General features: G+C 43.8%; 1 protein-coding gene across 3 annotated transcripts; it reads left to right on the top strand.

Annotated features, from left to right (window-relative positions):
- The first annotated feature begins 239 nt into the window (after nucleotides 1-239).
- OSTC (oligosaccharyltransferase complex non-catalytic subunit) lies at nucleotides 240-16,623 on the top strand. 3 transcript variants are annotated; one of them, XM_068231132.1, is made up of 5 exons: nucleotides 240-372; nucleotides 9,154-9,311; nucleotides 10,505-10,598; nucleotides 12,476-12,673; nucleotides 16,445-16,623. In XM_068231132.1, the coding sequence occupies exons 2-5, from the start codon at nucleotides 9,173-9,175 to the stop codon at nucleotides 16,461-16,463; spliced, it is 450 nt and encodes a 149-aa protein (XP_068087233.1). In that variant the 5' UTR covers nucleotides 240-372; nucleotides 9,154-9,172; the 3' UTR covers nucleotides 16,464-16,623. The 3 variants fall into 3 exon arrangements, with proteins under 3 accessions (XP_068087233.1, XP_068087225.1, XP_068087241.1); XM_068231124.1 differs by having other exon boundaries at nucleotides 243-398; XM_068231140.1 differs by lacking the exon at nucleotides 240-372 and adding an exon at nucleotides 7,372-7,473.
- Nucleotides 16,624-20,973: the final 4,350 nt, after the last annotated feature.

Genomic DNA, 20,973 nt, shown 5'->3' with positions numbered 1-20,973 from the left:
GGTAATACTGCCTTCCGACGTTCGCCCCGCCCCTCTCCGCCTGATCCGCCACGTAACATAGTACTAGGAACATCATTCATATAGTTCGCCTCATTCCCGCCCTTCTCCACCTCTAGCACCACCCCTACCCCCACGCAGGGCCAATAGGATGACGAGAATACTGTGCTCTGCTCAGCCTCCTACCTTTGCAGAACCAATAGAAATCTAATGCCGCTCTGCTCCTCCGCCTCTTACTCCGTCCCCAGCAGCCAATTTTGTAGACTCCGCCCACTGTGACATCTGATGTGAAGAAGACAGCTTGGAGAAAGCGAGGAACTGTAACCAGCATCATCCCGGATCTAGCGGCGGGGCATTACCGAGAGACTCCTCCAGGTGCAGGATCTTGTAAGAGAGAGTCGGTGAGGAAACAGTAGCAGCTTTGATAGCATTGGCTCACCACTCAGTGTATTACTAGTATGGTGCTGCTGTCTAGTTTCTGTTGCAGACTGCAGTGGTTTAGGTCTGATCAAGGGTGGTGATTAACAAGAAATGCAGGCAGTGCATGTAATTTAGAGCTCCCTTTGTGAGGTTTTTATTTATATATTTTTTTTACATCAATGAGGAAAAAAGTTTAATGGTCCCTCCACCTCAATTCTAGAAGTTTTTATGCTAACCCCTTCATAATATTTTCAGGTCCCCATTTGAATGGGTTTACTCTCTTGTGCCCCCCCCCCCCCCCCCCCATTTATGGGACTGACTGGCAGCAGTTGAATGGAAGCTGAAGGGGCAGCACATGTCTGTCCGCTTCACGCTGTCATTGCGGAGCTAGTCTAGTTTAGGGGACCCAGCAGGGATCGTTATAGGGAACAGTTATTCAATCGCAGCACCCTCTTACAGCACAAAGCATTGTGAATGGCCAAATAATGCCGTAGCTTACTAAAACCTACTGGAAATCTAGCCATTCAAGAGGGTGACGTCCAACAAATCCTGTCAGCTGAATTTCCCTATGAGGTTTCCTGCTGGGTCCCTTTAAAGGACAACTATCAAATAAACTGTCATTCTGTAAACCCCACATACCTATAGAGCTTTTAGCCAGCAACAATAGAAAGCTTTTCAGAAGTCTTTTATTACAGCACTTTGTGAAGGAAATGCCTTGTGTGTCACGTATTTGCTACAAAAGGCAGAGATGTGCCATGTAGATAGGTGCCACTTCCCTGTCACTATTCTCTGAGGAATTATTTACTCTTTGTTTCAGCTCTGCCCACACACCCTGTTTTCTCACTGATCATATGAGAACAACTGAGAGATTTTTCAACTACAGAGAAAAGATCTAAAGAGAAACATGCTTACTGTGTTCCTGTTCTTGGATGCTTACACCCACCATTCAGAATAAGCTGTTCCTGGCTGTAATCTCTGTTTACTTTAGAATTGCGTGAAGCAGAGAGCGACACAGGAACTACAGCTAATGAGTTATTTACACACTGTCTTGATGCTAAATCTCTGCTTTCTGCAATTCTGAAGACATTTCAATCACAGGATCATAGTCTGTAAGGACTGCTTCTGTATGCTGGACACAGTCCTGAATTATAATGCCCACAGTGAGAACTGTTCTCTGTAAATGTCATATTCTCTTCTCATAAAAAAATGAAAAGATGAAAAAAAAGCCTGTGTATTGCTATTTACTAGTAATTACTGGAAATATATGTGGCATTTAGAGTTTTAGTTAACTTTGATAGTTGTCCTTTAAGGCGGACTTAAAGCCAAGACTTCCTCTCTGCTCTAAAAGAGAAGCAACAGCATAATATCCTTTACAGAAAAACATTTTACATTTTTACTGTTTACAGAACTCTTGAAAGATGATGCAGAACTGTTACTTCCTGGTTTGCTGGAAGCACATACAGGGTTAAACCTCCTGTGTTTGCATATAGCATCTGAACTTGGCTCAGTGCCCACAGATCCAGAGAGGTGTCAGCTGAAATTACAGTGATTTATTACCAGTAGATAAGGGAGAATTAGACAGCCTGTTATTTCTAAATACAAACAGGCTGAGTTTTACTTGTCTCCTATGCATAAGTTTAGGTCCTCTTTATGTAGACTAGCACCATCAGTGCTGCTGCCTAGCTGTGCTGCTTCTGAAGCATGCATAGCCAGAATGCTCCCAGCAGCACCACTGTGTGCAGGGGTGGACGGACGGACAACCAGTAGGGAAGCGACTTGCCAATCAGCAGGGGGTGGCACCAGGTCATGTGCTTGAGCTCCACCCTACATTGCATGTGCAACAGAATAATTACACGGTGTAGTGTGATGCCGAAGAAGATCAATGTGTTTACTGCACAGCTATTAGGGAGCCCAAATGTACTCAAGGAATATTCAAATTATGTGGCGCAGCAGCACTGTGAGGGGCTAACACCATGTCGGAATATATCCTTCAAAGACACCCCTGGCGGCAGCCGTGTTTATCCTTGTTGAACAATGTTGGAGCTGAAGAGGAAACTGCCAATGTCAGATGTAGACTGAGACAGGATCAGAAATAGTTAAACATTACGGGATTGGTTTAGATAGGCTTTAAATAATGCTTGGTGCTGCTAGCAGTTTTTCTAATCACTGTTATCTGCTCTTCCTGTTTTCGTCTCATTTCCATTAACGTAAATGGTACGAGCCAGCGAATGTAAACAAGCGCTTTTTCATTGCATATGAGGAAGTTCACCAACGGCTTCTTTTTCTTTTCTTTTTGTACAATCGAATCCTTTTACTGAACATGCATGTTTTGTGAAATTGTACATACCCAGTTCATATGCCAATGGCTCTTCTGGAATAAAAGGATTAGATAGCCTGGCAGTCAAATAATTAAAGATGGTGATACAAGAGGGGCACTGTAGGTCACAGAGAGCAGTAAGTGCTTACAAAAACTGATAGGAGAAACAATAATGTAATTTTTCAGTTCAGGTACCCTTTAAAGAGACACGGAAGCGAAAAAAATTATGATGATTTGTATGTGTAGTACAGCTAAGAAATAAAGCATTAGGAGCAGAGACATAGGTCTAATATTGTCTCCAGTACAGGAAGAGAAACTCCAGTTGTTATCTATGCAACTAGCCATTGAGTTCTAAGAATTTGAAAGTCTCAGAGATGTCTGGCTTCTTAATTAGGTTATCTCAGCTGTATTGTGTTTTTCTTTTGCAGAAAATAGTTCAGGACAGGTCAAAAGTTCACTGTCCTATAAAAACATTTAGAGTTCTGAGTAATGTGTAAATTGCACATATTAGAGAATGATGCAATGTTATAAAAAAAAAAAGCTGTATACCGTATATACTCGCATATAAGCCGAGGTACCAACTTTCCCCTCAAAAATCAGGAAAAAGTTATTGGCTCGCATATAAGCCCCCTCCCTTATTCCGTAGCTCCGTCATCTAGCTTGATGTGCTCCCAGTATGAGGGAAAACCTTAATTTGACTAACCAAATGTCTCCATAAAAACATGCTTGTACAGACTGCACAGAGAGACTGTACAGAGGAGGAGGCGCCTGGAGATGGCAGCCTCGGCAGCTTGCTCTGTCTTTCTATGTTTGTTTTATGTATTTTTGTTTTTCAACATTGCCTTGTGCAACCCAACCCGGATAACCTTCACCAGTGAACAACTACTGAGCATTCGGAACTTAGCTAAATATAATCTACCTCTGGATATTTCATCTACTCTTGATCTTCTGGGGATTCTGACCAGTGGAGCTACAGTGCTGAACCAGGCAGTGAGGCTTAGAAGAAGAGGCAAACGCTCTGGGATCCAGACTCGCTTTCGACGCAGAGGACTGCGCTCTCCACTACCTGGAATCATACTCTCTAATGTCAGGTCCATATGCAACAAACTAGATGAGCTTCAACTACTGATCAGAACAAAGAAGGACTTTTATCTCTCTGCGGCTATCTGAGCTTATTCCAGACAACGCTCTGCCGATTAATGGATTTACACTCTACAGATCTGACCGGGACCCACTTACTTCTGGCAAAACCAAAGGTGGAGGACTCTGCTTCTATATTAATGATACATGGTGCATGGATGTTACAGTTATTAAGAGGACATGCTCGGCTGGGCTGGAAACACTCTTCATAAACTGCAAACCCTACTATTCACCCCGTGAGTTTTCTTCATTTATTTTGGCTGCTGTGTACATCCCTCCACAAACATGTATGCAGCCTGCGCTCCAAGATCTTGCAGATCAAATCACTGAGGTGGAAAGGGAGTACCCAGATTCTTTTTTTATCATACTAGGGGATTTCAACAGTGCTAACCTTTCCAAAGAACTCCCCAAATACAGGCAACACGTCACAAGCGCAACTAGAGAAGGTAAGACACTTGATCACTGTTACACTACGACTAAGGACTCATATCACTCTGTCAGCAGGGCAGCTTTGGGGAACTCTGATCATGCTGTTATACAGCTTATCCCAACATACATCCAAAGACTAAAAACTGCCAAACCTGTAGTGACCACAGTTAAGAAATGGACTAGTGAAGCTGTAGAAAAACTGCAGAGCTGCTTTGATTTAACTGACTGGAATTTATTTAAAGAATCCTCCAGTGACCTAAATGAATACACTGACGCTGTGACATCATATATTACCTTTTGTGAAGAGTCCTGCATCCCCACAAAAAAAGTGCACCAGGTACAATAACGATAAACCCTGGTTTACATCACATCTTAGGAAGCTGCGCCTCGACAAAGAAAGGGAACATCGTACAGGCGATAAAGTCCTCTACAAAGCTGCGAAATACAAACTGCAGAGAGCCATTACCGACGCAAAAAAAGATTATTCACAAAAACTCAAGGAAAAATTTTCTAACGCCGACTCATCCACAATATGGAAATCTCTACATGAAATTACCAGCTACAGGAGGAAATCTCCTCCCCCCTCACTACATAACCTGCAGCTTGTAAATGAGCTGAATACATTTTATTGCAGGTTTGACACTACCAACAAAAGCCAAACACAACAAGTCAATTTGCATCTCTGCCACAGGCAAACTGAACACTCTTCCTGCCAGCCAACGTCTCCACCCCCTGCGGTGCCTCAGCAACTACACAACACAGGAGGCCAGACACAATCTATTGACCTGTCCCCAGATGTGCATGCTCTAACAATATGCCAATCAGATGTAAACAGACTCTTCAAAAAACAAAACACCAGGAAAGCAATGGGACCAGACGCTGTGTCTGCGAAATGCTTGAATCTCTGTGCCGACCAATTAGCGCCTGTATTTACAGACATATTCAAAGCATCTCTAGAACTCTCAATTGTTCCTGCCTGTTTTAAAAGCGCAACTATTGTACCAATTAAAAAAAAAAAAAAAACCTGCATGTTTAAATGATTACAGGCCTGTTGCGCTGACATCACTGGTCATGAAAGCATTTGAAAAACTGATAATGACTTATCTGGAATCCATCACAGATCCCCTGCTGGACTCTTTGCAATTTGCCTACAGGCCTAACAGATCTGCAGACGATGCCGTGAACATGTGTATGCATTATGTACTACAGCATTTAGATATCCCAGGAACCTACACCAGGATTTTATTTATAGATTTCAGCTCTGCATTTAATACCATAATTCCATCACTGCTGCACAGCAAGCTCTCCCAGCTACATATACCTGAATCCCTCTGCAAATGGATAACCGACTTCTTAACCGACAGAAGACAGCGTGTTAGACTTGGTAAACTCACATCAAGCTCTCTGACAGTCAGTACTGGTGCACCCCAGGGCTGTGTGCTTTCCCCACTGCTGTACTCACTTTACACCAATGACTGCATCTCCACAGATCCATCTGTTAAGGTTCTGAAGTTTGCAGACGACACAACAGTTGTTGGTCTCATTCAAAATGGGGATGAGTCTGCATACAGGCATGTGGTGGGACAGCTTTCCTCCTGGTGCAGCAGCAACAACTTGGAACTAAATGCTCTCAAAACCATGGAGATGATAATAGACTTTAAGAGATCTCCCCCCCAGCACCTCCCCTTAACCATAAATGGATCCACAATAACCCAAGTAGAGTCATTCAAGTTTCTTGGGTCCACGATCTCAAACGACTTAAAATGGGACAACAACACTGCCACTATTGTCAAGAAAGCACAACAGAGAATGTACCATCTACGGCAGCTGAAAAAGTTTGGCCTACCTCAAAATCTAATGGTGCAGTTCTACACTGCAATCATCGAATCAACCATAACATCATCTATGACTGTATGGTTCGGCTCCTGCTCAGCATTAGAAAAGGGGAGGCTGCAGCGCATCATCCGATCAGCGGAAAGGATAATTGGCTGTAGCTTACCTTCCCTGCAGGATCTTTACACTAGCAGGTGCAGAAAGAGAGCAACCAAAATTGCCTCTGACCCCTCTCACCCAGCTCACTCCATCTTCCAGCGCATGCCTTCAGGAGTAAGATTCCGGTCAATCGCTACCAAAACCTCTAGACACAGGAACAGTTTTTTTCCTCAAGCGGTAGCCATACTTAATGCGGAACCACGTTAGAGCTGCTAGGACTGAAAGTAATCAGCACAGAACTAAACATGAACAATTCTCACATTGCTTACTGCCACTATACTTATAATGTCCTTAACTTGTAATATTCACACTGTCTGTCCTTGTATTGTTTTTGTTTGTGTTTGTTAAGCAACTGCCAAGACAAATTCCTTGTAGGTGCAAACTTACTTGGCGAAAATAAATTGATTCTGATTCTGATGTTCTTTCTGACAGAGAGGCCAGAGGCAAGTGCTCTCTCAATGTGAAGGAGAGAAGAAACAATCAGAAAACAAACCCCCTATTGCCCCAAGCAGATTTCTGCTGGATCAGGTTGGATCCCAATCTGCATCACTGCAATGCAGTCTTAAAGATAGCTGGCTTTTTCAAAACATTCATGATAGGCTTTCACTTGTGTGGAGTAATCCTGAGACAGCACGGAAATGACCTGCATTTAATGTGATCCACATTGCAGAAAGCATCAATGAGCAACACGTGTTAATCTGTTTATATGAAACAATGTCACAAATGTAATGATTAGTGCAGCAATCCTGCACTCATCCATGTTTCCTTTCCAGCCCAGCTGATGCCCCCCACCCCACCCCGTGTCTGTGCCCCCCTTTTGCAGCATGTTGAGGACTAGAGATAAGCAATAAGAGATCTGACCTGAGCCCCAGCAATGGTCTTAGTACAGCTGTGGTAGAGTGGAACCGAGTAGCAGCGTCTCTTGCAGTGCCCCGGGAATTCCCTTCTTTGATGCTCTCTCTGTCTCAAGACACCACTAGATGGCACCGCGTCATAGATATGAGACTCTGACGAGAGGGTCAGAGAAGAAGGGAATCCCTGGGCACGTGACTCTGCTACCGCAACTTCACTAATTACCATTGCGGGGGAGAAGAGGGGAGACCCCGGGCACTGCAAGTGACGCTGCTACTCGGCACCGCTCTACAGCAGCTGCTCTAATCACAGATGCTGGGGGTCAGGTCAGACTTCTTTAGTCCTCATCATGCTGCGATGTGAACGGGGACACAGACACAGCAGGGAGGGCGGGTACTGCAGGGGGGGGGGGGGCATAGTAAAGCACCACACTAGTGCAGGATTGCTCATTACCGCGGAGGTACTCGGAGGACACAGATCACTCTGTGAGCACAGTCATCATTAGAAATGTGGATGTGACTCGCATACAAGCTGAGACCCCCACTTTTGGGCCACTTTTTTGGGGTCACAAATTTGGCTTGTATGTGAGTATAAACGGTAACTGAAAATAAAAATATGAGAATATTTATTTTGCTATGTTCAAAATATTTATTTTGCTACCAATGTTCTAGTAATTACCCCTACTACAGAACCAATTTATGATATCATAATCTTTTTTTCGCTTCAGTGTCTCTTTAACCACCCTGCCTAGTCCCTAACCATAAGGCTAAGTTAACACTATGTATGTTGCCTTGTAATGTGCATAGCACAGTGTACCCTCTGCACGTTAAAAGGCGTACATTATTTTTACTGCACAAAAATTGTTAAATAACACGGGTGATATCATACATACATCCTATTCAGAAACACACTGTACACAGTTTGTTAGGATAATGTATACTGTTACAGCACAGAGATGTGAACATGCTCAGTTTAATTCACATGCAGCACAAAGCAATGGTCATAGTGTCAACCTAGCCTAACCACTTCCTGCCAAGTGCCCAATCTTACAGCGGACCTGAATTCAACGTCCTCTCTGCTCTAAAAGATACGCAACAGCATAATAACCTGTAAACCAAAACATTTCTTTGTTACACCTGATATAAATCCTAAAATAAATATGCACTGTTTTAACTTCCTGATTCATGGAAGCAGACGTATTGTTAACCTCCTCTGCTTTCAAATGGCCTCATCCGCTATTTCTGCCATAGGCAGTCATGTGACTCAGGGGAGAGATCAGAATACAACTTGTGATTAGACACAAATGAGGGGGAATTAAAAAGGCTAAACTCTCTAAATATATACAGGGTGTATTTTTCTATGTATTTCTTCAGTCCTTTGCAGGTCCATGTTAAGTCTACTGGCACACTGGGCCATTGCCTTGCACATCCTGAAAAATTAGGATCACAGCGGCACAAGCATTAAAGCAGTTACAGTATTGGGGTTGATCCTCAAAACCATAGAAAAAATAAGGTGCATACACAGCGCATGTCAATTTACCAGTTTTACTCAAGCAATGTAATGTGCTTTGAGCTCATAACGCAACTTGAGTTATGTTAACAATGTGTGTTATGCTAGTTGCACTTGAAAGCATTCAAAGCAAATCATTGAGATTTGCATTCAAACAACTTAGTAACTTACCTTGGGAGGGCAAGCCTCCTCCCCCAGGCCGATCAAGCACTGGGACCCCAAAGTAGGGTCACATTGCGCTTGCGAAGTAGCACATACGCGCTCGTGCTTTGGCGGAAAAAGCTGAGCACGATGGGGTACATGCGTCTGTGCTACTGGAGTGCTTCATATATTGTGTGCATGCGTATGTATGATGGGGAGGGGGTGAGAGGGGGCGGCACAGGATTTCTGGCCTGAGGTGAAAAAAGGCCAGAAACGGCCCGAGTGTTGCTGTATATTTGAGTGAAAGTTATGTGGGAGAATAATGCATGACCTCTCTGTATTGTCTCTCTGTACAGGGGTCTGTGAAGCTGCACGATGGAGTCCCTATACAGGATGCCCTTTACTATACTAGAATGTCCCAACCTCAAGCTGAAGAAGCCATCCTGGCTGCATATGCCATCAACAATGACTGTCTATGCTATGGTGGTGGTCTCCTACTTCCTCATCACTGGAGGTGAGATAATAAGGCAATTCCTTGTAACACTGCAATGCTAATGCGCCTCTGCAAAGAATTGTTGCAGCCCGATTGACCATCGGATTCAATAATTTTGTTGAATCTAAGGAAGATCGGTGCCACAACAAGCATGCTTGATCCATGAATTGATTTTCGGGCCGAAACCGGTCAAATGTATAGATCAAGCATGCTGGACAGTCTTGGTCCTACGTGGTCGATCTAGTGCGTGGAGGTAATGGCGTTTGGTATAGTGTTGATTGACAAACACGACGGACCCTGGCCGCTGCCCCTGACTTGAATATGTCTCTCCGGTGCCCATGCAGTGTAAAATCTCACCTGCCCTGCTGCCACGACTCCCGAGTTCATCCGACGTCACTCCCATGTGAAATCACAGGCGCCATGTGGTGGTGCCTCTGGGTGACAGCGGAGGAGGCTGGGAGTCATGGTGGGGGGACAGTTGAGATTGTACACTGTGCAGACACCAGGGGAGACATTTACACTTGGTGGGGGGCAATTCCTGATAGATTTCATGCTGAAGTATATCGGGAATCGAATAGTGGATTTGATCGGAGAGAGACTGTCTCTTGGTCGATCTGCCCATACATCTCTAGATGTATGGGAACCTGGTAGGCCATGGCATTGCATTACATCAGAGTGCACTGCTGTAGTTTTCTGCTGAAATCTATGGAAAATTTATGTTGTGTATGGTAGGAATCAATTCCTTTCTAAATTCATTTCTATTAGAGATGAGTAGATTGTTTTGACACATCGGGTGGCAGTCTGGTGTATGGCTAGCTTTAGTGTACTGCAGGGTAAGTTAATTATGTATTACCCACAGACTCTACAATTCATGGTAAAGTACTAACTTATTGCTCGCAGCACACATTTTGCAATTCATAGTCTCCTACAGTAATAGTATGTAGGGGAATTCTGCAATTCATTGTGCCCTATAGTATGGTGACATGAGGAAAAAGACTTTGTTGCCTTTACAAACGGAAGAAACATTCATTTTGCCAACATTTTCATTAAAGCGGAAAGGTTTTCACAAAAAAATAAAAAAAATAAATGCTGGCTGATGGGCTGTTGGCCTTGCTGCCATACTGCTGTCATGCGTTCAGAGCACCTCAATCCATGCTCTTTACTCACACAACACTTCTATTAATTTTCCTTACGTTTTTCTCTTTGACATCCAGGAATCATTTATGATGTGATTGTGGAACCTCCTAGCGTTGGATCTATGACAGATGAAAATGGGCACCAAAGACCAGTGGCTTTCTTGGCCTATAGGTGAGAGTGATAGATGGGCACATTCAGAAGTCAGGTTTTAGAGTCCACTTAAAAAAGGATAACTCCACCAAAGAGAACAGGGCTGTTGTTCCGTGCGGTATTATGCTTTAAGGCCTGGAACCCACTAGCAGTGCTTTTGTAAATGCTTATGATTTGAAAAGCTCTTGCTAATGTAATGCTATGTGTGTGGTCCCACTTGAAGGATGTGATTAACCCCTTGCCAACCACCTAACTCTGATAGGCGTCGGGAAGGTGGCAGCCCTAGGGCCGCCTAATGCCGAAAGGAGTCAAGAGCATTGGGTGGAGATTAGCGAGGACCGCTCCATAAAGGAAACCTGAAGCCAGAGGGGTATGGATGTGGCCATAATCATTTCCTTTTAAAGTGTACCTGAGATGAGTAAAAGAAGAATTCATATTACCTGGGGCTTCCTCTAGCCCCGTGTACTCGGTGGGCTCCCTCAGTTCGTCTTCAGTCTTCTCTCCGTAAGTAAGGCTTCTGTTGTACCTGTCAAGCTGCAATGCACATTTCCGGACGCGTGCGCCCTCCCGGCAATGTCAGCTCAAAGGGGCGGCGCGCACAGCTGGCTGCAAATGCACAGTACAGCCTGGCTGGAGTTACTGAAGCCTTCCTAACTGAGAAGATTGCTGAAGAACGGAACCACCCGGAAAAACGGCGAGGGAGCCCACCGAGTACATGGGGCTAGAGGAAGCCACAGGTAAGTATAAATTCTACTTTTATACTCCTCTCAGGTTCCCTTTAAACAATACCCGCAGGTGTTCCTCAAGCTTGTTTTAGGTGTGTGATTCAGACACTACTGAATCCAAAGATCAGCAGTACTGTCAGGCAACCAGTATTGTTTAAAAGGAAATAAATATGGCAGCCTCCATATAACTCTTGCTGTAGTTTCCCTTGAGGACAAAAAGGCTTTACTCACTTGGGGCTTCTTCCAGCTCCTATAAGTCTTTCTGGCCGCAGCTGAAGTTCCACTGTACTCAAGCTTGTCGCTGTTGCCTCCGTAAGGCCGCGACCCGCAGCTGGGTCACAGTCTTCTGTACATGCGCTGGTGGGCCACAGGTCACTTATGATTGCGCCCTTGTAGCGCAATCATAAGATGCATGTGGCCATGAGAGCTGCGCAGCCCGCACATGCCCAGAAGACTGCGACCCAGCGATGGGTCGCAATCTTACAGAGGGGACAGCGACAAGCTTGAGCACGGCGGAAATTTGGCGTGAGACTCGAAGACTTCTAGAAGAAGCCTCAGATGGTTTTGTCCTTTTTTTACCTTCTGTTGCCTATAGTGTGTAGTTGTGGTTGGAGATAATTCAGATATTTAGATTTGCTTCCCATGTTACTCAAGTCACAGAAGTAGAACAGCACAGCATTGCCAGGTTTATGCTAAAATGAAAAGGCCTATTTTACATTACACCCTCAGTTGTCCAAAAACTGCTATATAAAAATTCAGTGACCCTAATTGGTTAGAGGTGCATACCTCTGACAGGCCCAAAATGCCTACTGAGATGTGTTGATACAGCCACAACAAAGGCTGGCTGTGGGAATACTTATGACAGGGAGACATATACTGCAGTGTATTCTTGTGTGCTATTACAATAAGGAAGCACCCCAGATGCAGTGTCCACTTGCTTTAGAAACTTGAATGCAAATCGTATCACCTCTGTATAGAAGTATAAATAGTTCTAGTCTTTTGTAGTTATGCACCATTCATCTTCTGTAGAGTACAGATGATCAAATCATTTTTGGAAAGACTGTTTACTACTAAGTAAACTATATACAGTATTTTGTGTTGTGATTTTCATCATGTGACTGAGTCTGTAATAAAGGATGTGCGTAAACAAGTCCATGTGTTTTCTCTCTGCAGGGTGAATGGCCAGTACATCATGGAAGGACTGGCTTCCAGCTTCCTGTTTACAATGGGTGGTTTAGGATTCATTATCCTGGATCGTTCCAATACACCAAATATTCCAAAGCTGAACAGATTCTTGCTGCTGTTTATTGGGTTTGTGTGTGTCCTACTCAGCTTCTTTATGGCCAGAGTCTTCATGAGGATGAAGTTGCCGTAAGTTTTTTTTTGCTGATTTTGTGTTCTGCATGATGTTTGCCTTTAACTACAAATCTAACAATAACACATTTAATGATTACTTGTACAGGGCAACTTCTTCATGTATCTCTGCTCACAGGAATGCCTTTCTAGATTCACCTAAGTTCGTTGTATAAACAGTTTAAACAGTTCTCTTCTTCAGGTTGATTCATTAATCTATATCGCACTGTGCAGCACGTGGTAAATTGATGACTGTGAGGTAAATGTTATACTTGTCAATTACCTGTGCTAGTGCAACACCACGATACTTGACTAGCGTGGCTGCTACTATATGAATTAACATAGTAGCGGCCACGCTTAGTCAAGTATCGCGGTACTGCACTAGCCTGTGTAATTGACAAGGAGAATGCACCTTAAAGAATAGGTCTGAGCAAATAAAAATAAAAAAACTTACCCAGGGCTTCCTTCAGCCCCTGGCAGCCGTCCTGTGCCCTCGCCGCAGCTCCGCATCCAGCCGGTGGCCCGGGGTCCCTACCGTTACAGATGCCGGCCTCGCCACAGAGCCGGTCGCGCTGATGCGGTCTGGAGTGTACTGTGTAGGAGCAGTAGTTTAGCACCTGCACAGAACACTCCAGACCACGTCAGCACGACCGCGGGCGGCTCTCGCACAGGCGCAGTAGATGGCGACCTGGCGAGGTCGGCATCTGCAACGGAGGGGACCCGAGGCCACTGGCTAGATTTGGAGCTGCGCTGCAGATAGCACGCGTAACCTCTTATCTTGCGGTCATCAATTTACCTTGCACTGCACAGTGCGAAATAGATGGATGAATCAACCTGCTTGTAACTGGAGGGTGATAAATCCTTAAGGTGTCCATACACTGGTCACTTTTTTCAATCGATATCCAGCTGATTCGATTATTTGATTGAATCTGCTAGAAATCAATGCTGCAATTATTCCTGGTCGATTTTCAGCCAAATTTAAATGATTCAGGTGATGGTGCCAGGTGGAAGATTACGCCTAATCAGTGACAGGTTGGGAGCGTGGTGCCAGCAGTGATTTGTGATGTACGGTGTACACAGTGTTGGACAATCATATTGTTTGAATCACCTGGTAAACTTGACCAACCTTATCACTTGCCTGATATCCTATTTTCTTATTATGATTGTTAATCTTACTAACCCAGTGCCATAGATCTCAGACTCCTTCGTACTTGCAGTATGTGGTGACCTTTCATTCTATACACTGCCATGTGTGTGGTCATCCAATTCAGCACTGAATAAAATAGCGCTGTGCACAAATGTGCATACGGTGGTTTATATCATGCGGCAGTGCAGCAGTGAGAATTTCAGATATTGCTTTCAGTGCAGTGTGTAAAATAATCTGGCATATCACACTATGGACGGTAAGCTCTACTACCCCTCTCAAGCCACATACAAACTCTTCACCCAAAAATGTTGTGATAGTCACAGCTTGTGTGGCCAGTAGGAAAGCTAAGCTTTCATTTCCCTTTCACATCAGCATCACTTGTCTCTGAAACTGCTGATCATTTGATTTGTGAAATATTTGCATTTATAATTGCAGACACAGAGTAAAGTCAGTATTATTTTTTTGGTGACTTTTTATGACCTGTCAGGTACTTCTTAATTGAATCCCCGTTAAACGTATGTGATCACCTAAAAGGAACTATACTAAGGGGCCTATTTGTAAAAATCAAATTGGGCTCCTAAAAAGAATTTGTTCCACTGCACACACAATTCATCTAACATGATTCACTCTATTAAGGGTAAGTCATGCCAGGTGAATTGAAAGCATTGTGTGTAGAGGAGCAAATTAACCTCACCAAATTATTTCACACTTAAAGGACAATTTTAGTGAGCGGTATATGGAGGCTGCCATATTTATTTCCTTTTAAGCAATACCAGTTGCCTGGCAGCCCTGCTGATCTATTTGGCTGCAGTAGTGTTTGAATATCTTGTCAGATCTGACCATATTGTCAGAAACCTCTGATCTGCAGACTTGTTCGGGGTCTTTTGCTAAAAGAATTAGAGGATCACCAGGATAGCCAGGCAACTGGTATTGCTCGCACGGGAGTGCAGACGTGCAGGCGCAGTGGCCGTGACATTAAATTCGCAAAATGAGCCGCACCGGGGACTAGAGGATCGTTTTGTCCCTGGTGCAGGCATAGGACGTCTGGGGCGCGGTAGAAGCCCCAGGTAAGTTAAACTCAGAGACCCTCTGGCGCAACTGAGCCACTTACTGGGACTGCTAGCAGGAAAAAGGAGGCACTCGGGAGAACAGTGAGGGCCTCAGTGGTACTTATGGGCTGGAGGAAACCCAGGGTAATTATCAAATCATTTACATTTGTCATCTCAGGTTTTCTTTAAAAATAAATAAATAGGACAGTCTCTCCATATACCTCTCAATACAGTTGTCCTTTCATTCATAGCTGTATTACTGTAAGTGGCCACAAGAGGGCAGACCCACCTCACATCTTCATGAAGAATGCAATGCACACGTTCTAAAGTAGGGTGGGAGAATTTAATAATAGTTACATTTAAACTGCAACATTCTACTGCCTTGAATTGTACCAGAACACTGCCTTAAAGGGAAAGTCCGAGGAACTAAAAAAAAAAAAAATCCACTTACCTCGGGCTTCCTCCAGCCCCTGGTAGCCGACCTGTGCCCTCACTGCAGCTCCACTGGGTTCCGGTCCTCTCCTGGCAAGGTCGGCATCTTCCTGCGCTCCAGCGTGCGGCTCACGGAGTCGTACTGAGGTCATCCGAGCTGTACTGCGCCTGGGCAGTACAGTCCAGATGACATAAGCGTGACTCGGAGAGCAGCTTGCGCAGGTGCAGTAGGCATCTTGAACCGGAGGGGACCCTGGGCCCATCGGCAGTGAGTGGAGCTGCAGTGAGGGCACAGGAAAACTGCAAGGGGCTGGAGGAAGGTGTGTGTGTGTGTGTGTGTGTTTTTTTTTTTGTTTGTTTTTTGTTTATTTATTTAGAAAAGTTTGGATGTGTCCTTTAAAAAGGAACTGTAAGAAGAGGACATTTTTGTACAAAGGAAAAGAGCTGGGCCAACGCTGCCCTTCAGGCAAAGCAAGCAATCACCCCAGGGACACAGACTGCTGCAGGGGCACTGCGCCACCGGACTTTGCCAATTGGTCCCCCCCACTGCACACCGGGGCCCCTGCTAAAGTAGCTGCAGATTAATCACTCACCTGTCCTGGTGCTGCTCGGTCTGTGCTGTCTCCAGCCACGCTGCCTGCCTCTTCTCTAAACACTAAAATAACCCTGATATTGACATTAACCCATACTTTTCTCAACTTGAAACTGAGAAAGGACAAGCTACAAGGCCTAGTGTCAGTAAGGCGCATAGCAATGAAAAGTATACCCTGCAATGTTTGAAATTGTAAAAATCTAATATTTTGTACAGTCTTCCATAGTCAAACATTTTATTTCTGGGAAATCTTAATATCCATGCTCCTCTTATTTATAGTTCTGCCTCTTGGTGTCCCCCATCACTATAATATCCCAGAATTGCTGTCCTTTACCCAGTGCTCCAGTGCTAATGGGGAGGAGTCCTATTATGGGCGGAATGTTAGTGGCCCAAGTATTTGCCCTGAATAATGGCCTTCCCTTGTAACCAATAATAGTCACTATGGCTTTGTACAGAGAACAAGAGATGCGTGGCTAGAGCGGTGCTCACATTTTATTCTGTTTTTTTTTCATGTGCATTTGTTCCCTAGAATTTTATGTGTTAGAATCTTTTTCTTTTCTTTTTTCCAGGGGATACCTTATGGGCTGAAGGTCGCACATCAACAGCACTTTGCAGTGTAAGAGCAGTAATAATGGAAGGAACATGATATCCACACTGTAAAGAGATGTAGAAATTATGTGACAAAAGAAAAACTATCACGGATGGGTTTTCCTCTTATTTGCTGACCATAAACTATTTTTGTACATTTTTTTTTTTGTACTGTTTGAATCGTGTTTACTTCAGTCACTTTTTATAAATTTCATGAAGTGCAGGTATTTTTCTTTTCAACAATTTACTTTGGAAACTTGTATTTTGATGAAAATAAACTCATTGAATTGGTGAAGTGACAAAAATCTCAGAATATGGTGGAAACCAGACAAGAGAAAGTGTTTTGGCGGAAAGTTTTGCACTTGTCAGGGAAATCAGTCTGAAGGTGAAGTACCACACTTTTAGACCGTAATGGTCAATTGTGCAATGGCTGCCAGGGGAGGGACAGATAAGTGAGAGTGCTTTTACGTGAATCATAATCTTCCTAGAGGGTCCAGGCTCTTTAAAGGACCACTATCGCAAAAATCTTAAAAATTTAAAATACATGTAAACACAAAAATAAGAAGTACGTTTCTTCCAGAATAGAACAAGGCGTAAATTACTTTTTTCATACGCTGCTATCACTTACAGTAGGTAGTAGAAATCTGATAAAACCGACAGATTTTGGACTAGCCCAGGCATGGGCAAACTTGGCCCTCCAGCTGTTAAGGAACTACAAGTCCCACAATGCATTGCAGGAGTCTGACAGCCACAGTCATGTAAATTTGGGAGGTAGGAGACTCCCGATTTAGGAAAGTAAATACACCATATAAATGGTTTAAAAGTCAGGTCAAATAATAATATATCAAAGGTTAAAAAATATAATTTCATTTATTGGTTGCGGAAAAGCATAGTGACAATGCGTTTCTCAGCGTGAGCCGCTTCCTCAGGTCAAGTGTTTGCTTTATACAATAATATACTTCAGCGCGAGTTCACTTGTGTCCACCACCGAAAAACACCATAAAAACTGATGCGCTTACCAGATTCTTACAGACCTTAACTACAGGGTCTGCAATATGGCTTTATGAGGTCAGCAGCAGGTGTCTTCGCAGCCGGCCTCCTCTCCAGACAAGGCGAACAATCAAATCCTCAATTGCAGTATTTCACCAGAAATGAAGCATGCAAAGAGACAATGCACATCTAAGCGTATCTACAGCGATTTTAATAGCTCAATAAAATGACATAAATTTTTTTTAAAATGTCACTCACATCTGGGCCCTTATGACAGGGACCCACAAGGAAAAACAGCACTTAAAGCATTGGACGCCGTCCAGCCACACGTCCGCCTCACCCGACCGGTTTCACTGTCCAAGTTTCATTTTTATATACATCCCTTGATTTGGAGGTTTGCCACATACGGATACGTAATAATTTCCGGAAATACGTATTGTTCCATATACGGATCCGTAAATAGTATCCGGAAATACGCATCGCTCTCGTATGTAGGTGGAAACGGAAGTGATGATGCGTGGAGCGCACCACCATCTTCCCGGAAGTGCTGATGGCGTTCTTCGGTGCGGCTTCCTCCGCACATTTTCGGCCTAATTAAGGTAAAGACTATACAAAGGTATATCCAGCCACTCTGTCTTTTAGCCCCTGATGAAACTTGGACAGTGAAACCGGTCGGGTGAGGCGGACGTGTGGCTGGACGGCGTCCTATGCTTTAAGTGCTGTTTTTCCTTGTGGGTCCCTGTCATAAGGGCCCAGATGTGAGTGACATTTTAAAAAAAATTTATGCCATTTTATTGAGCTATTAAAATCGCTGTAGATACGCTTAGATGTGCATTGTCTCTTTGCATGCTTCATTTCTGGTGAAATACTGCAATTGAGGATTTGATTGTTCGGCTTGTCTGGAGAGGAGGCCGGCTGCGAAGACACCTGCTGCTGACCTCATAAAGCCATATTGCAGACCCTGTAGTTAAGGTCTGTAAGAATCTGGTAAGCGCATCAGTTTTTATGGTGTTTTTTGGTGGTGGACACAAGTGAACTCGCGCTGAAGTATATTATTGTATGTTGATTGAAGACGTTTTACTGAGGCGTTGGACTTTGGCTGCGGTGCATGGAGTGTTCCACATATTAGGACTTGCTTGGCTGCGCTGATATTGTTTTTGATTATATTTCAAGTATGTGCTCTGAAAAGAACAAGAAGTGGTGCTTAGGATACGACTAGCCCCATAAATAAAACCATGTACAAAACAAATAATATAAATTCAAAAATATCAATAAATCAATTAAAATTCATATACACCAAAATTAGACAAGCTAGCATCTTTTCTAGAAATTGTCAAAAGGAATCCGCATTCTAGCTTCATACAGTCCTAAACAATTCCTAAAATAAAAAGAAGCGACCAACAAATGTGCTGCTGTAATAGTAGAACTGTGACATTATCTTACACCATCTCCGCATGGGGGATTTTCAGGGTTTTGTTTAGTTTTAAAAGCACTTAGTGAATAGCAGTTGCTCTGTCCAACTGCCCAAAAAGTGTGCAGTGAGCAGGGAGGCTGGCCGGCATCATTTTATAAATCATTTTCAGGGAATGTCTTTATAAAGAGTAAGAGCTTTGCTGAGAATCCCCGATGGATAGATGGACTAGTTCGAAACTTGTCGGTTCTGTCAGATTTCTACTACCTACTGCATGTGACCGCAACATAGAAAAGTACCGTATTTTTTGGACTATTAGACGCACTGGACTATAAGACGCACCAAGGTTTAAAGGGGGGGAAAAATTATATACTATACCTGGTGCGTCAATGTTGCAGGGGCATCTTGTGGAGCTTCTATTCCCCCCCCCCCCCCCAGCATTCATTTGTGACTGTCCCAGAAAAATAATGCATTCAGTTAAGACAAATCTGGATATAGAGGCCAAAAGTCACACAGATGATAGTCAACATAGTCACTGCATCATTAGAATTGCTGGCTTAAGTTCCCGCTAAGCACAGCACAATGTCCCAGTTAGGCACAGCAATCAAACCAAGCAGCTAAGTAAGCCCTTTTAACATAAAAGCTACCATAATAGATGCTACCCCATTGTCCACATGGTCCTCAAGCCCGCTCACCAAATTCCTTTAGGCTCCAGCCCAAGGACCCCCAGCCACGGACATCTGAGCTTTGGCCGCACTGCTGTCAGACCTGGCTTCCTCGTGATACCCTCCATCACTCGGTAAGTCACAGCAGGTAAGCACGCATGCACAATGCGGCTAGCACACGCATGCTACATTCAGCCTCCAGTTCCTCTCTCTGGCAGCAGGCAGCGATGCGGGTGATCGTGCATGGTGTATATCACTATGCTGCAACAATCGGCTCCAGCTCCTTCCTCCATTCGGCGGCGGGCAGCGATGTGGGCGATCGTTCATAGGGGCCGCAGACAAGGCTTGCAGCCTCACTGTAATGCTCAGGTCCTCATGTGCTTCAGTGTTGCAGCAGGGATCAGTGAGAGGTGCATGACAGGCAGTGGAGTTAGCCAAATTTCTAGTATTAGGACTATAAGGCGCACTGACTCCCCCCCCCCACTGTTGGGGGAAAGAAAGTGCGTCTTATGGTCTGAAAAATATGGTAATTTTTGGCTCATTTTACTCTGGATTGGAAGAAACCTACTTTTTATTTGTATATGTTCATGTGTATTTAAAATGTTACAATTTTTCGTGATAGTGGTCCTTCAAGCAGGAATTAACTCAACTAGGCTGCCGCCTCCCTTCCGATGTGTTCCATGCTGCTGTCCGTCTTCTGACACTTCTGCCTTCTAAACCAGAATGTCTGCTGTGAAGGCAGAAGATGGACATCAACATGGAATGCATCGGAAGGGAGGCGGCAACCTTGGTGAGTTAACCCCTGCTTACACAGCCCGCACCCCCTGTATGTGTTGGGACAATTTCGCTTTACGTGAAATAGTTCTTGCTCATAGATGGAAAGGAATTGTGAAACCATGAATAGCCCGCATGCCTCATCAAGTTAGGCTGAAATTGTAATCTAATGTTTTGGGGACACGTAAGACACTTTTCTCAAGAATAAAAATATAATTTAAAGCCATGGGCCCTGGCTGGAAGCTCCAGGTGTGTGTGTGTGTGTCCGTGTGTGTGGGGTGTGTGGCAGCTGCTTAATGCTGTGTTTCAATTTTGCACTTGCAAGATCATGAGTTGTTTTGGGTGTCAAAGAGGCGTACGTACAAAAAGGGCGCCTGGACAAAAAGGGCGCGGGGTGTAAACTCTAAATAATAATTAATCATTAATAGGGTTTATAAAAATAGTGTGCTATATTTCGTTTACAAATAAAGTTTAACAAAATTATAAATCATTAAATAATGTTTATAAAATCGGAAATTGTGAAAACGTTAATCTTGCCTATTTCTAAAGTTAAACTTATAATTACGTTTATTAAAAAAACAATAATATATGTTTAATTGTTATAATTGTATATTATTGTGAATAACCTTCATTTATGGTTTGTTCTTATAATAAAATCTGAAAATATTCT

The sequence above is a fragment of the Hyperolius riggenbachi genome, chromosome 1, assembly GCF_040937935.1.
Source record: "Hyperolius riggenbachi isolate aHypRig1 chromosome 1, aHypRig1.pri, whole genome shotgun sequence".
In the NCBI taxonomy this organism is placed as follows: Eukaryota; Metazoa; Chordata; class Amphibia; order Anura; family Hyperoliidae; genus Hyperolius; species Hyperolius riggenbachi.
Note: the sequence above shows the minus strand (reverse complement) of the source record. Positions and strands in the feature narration are given on the sequence as shown.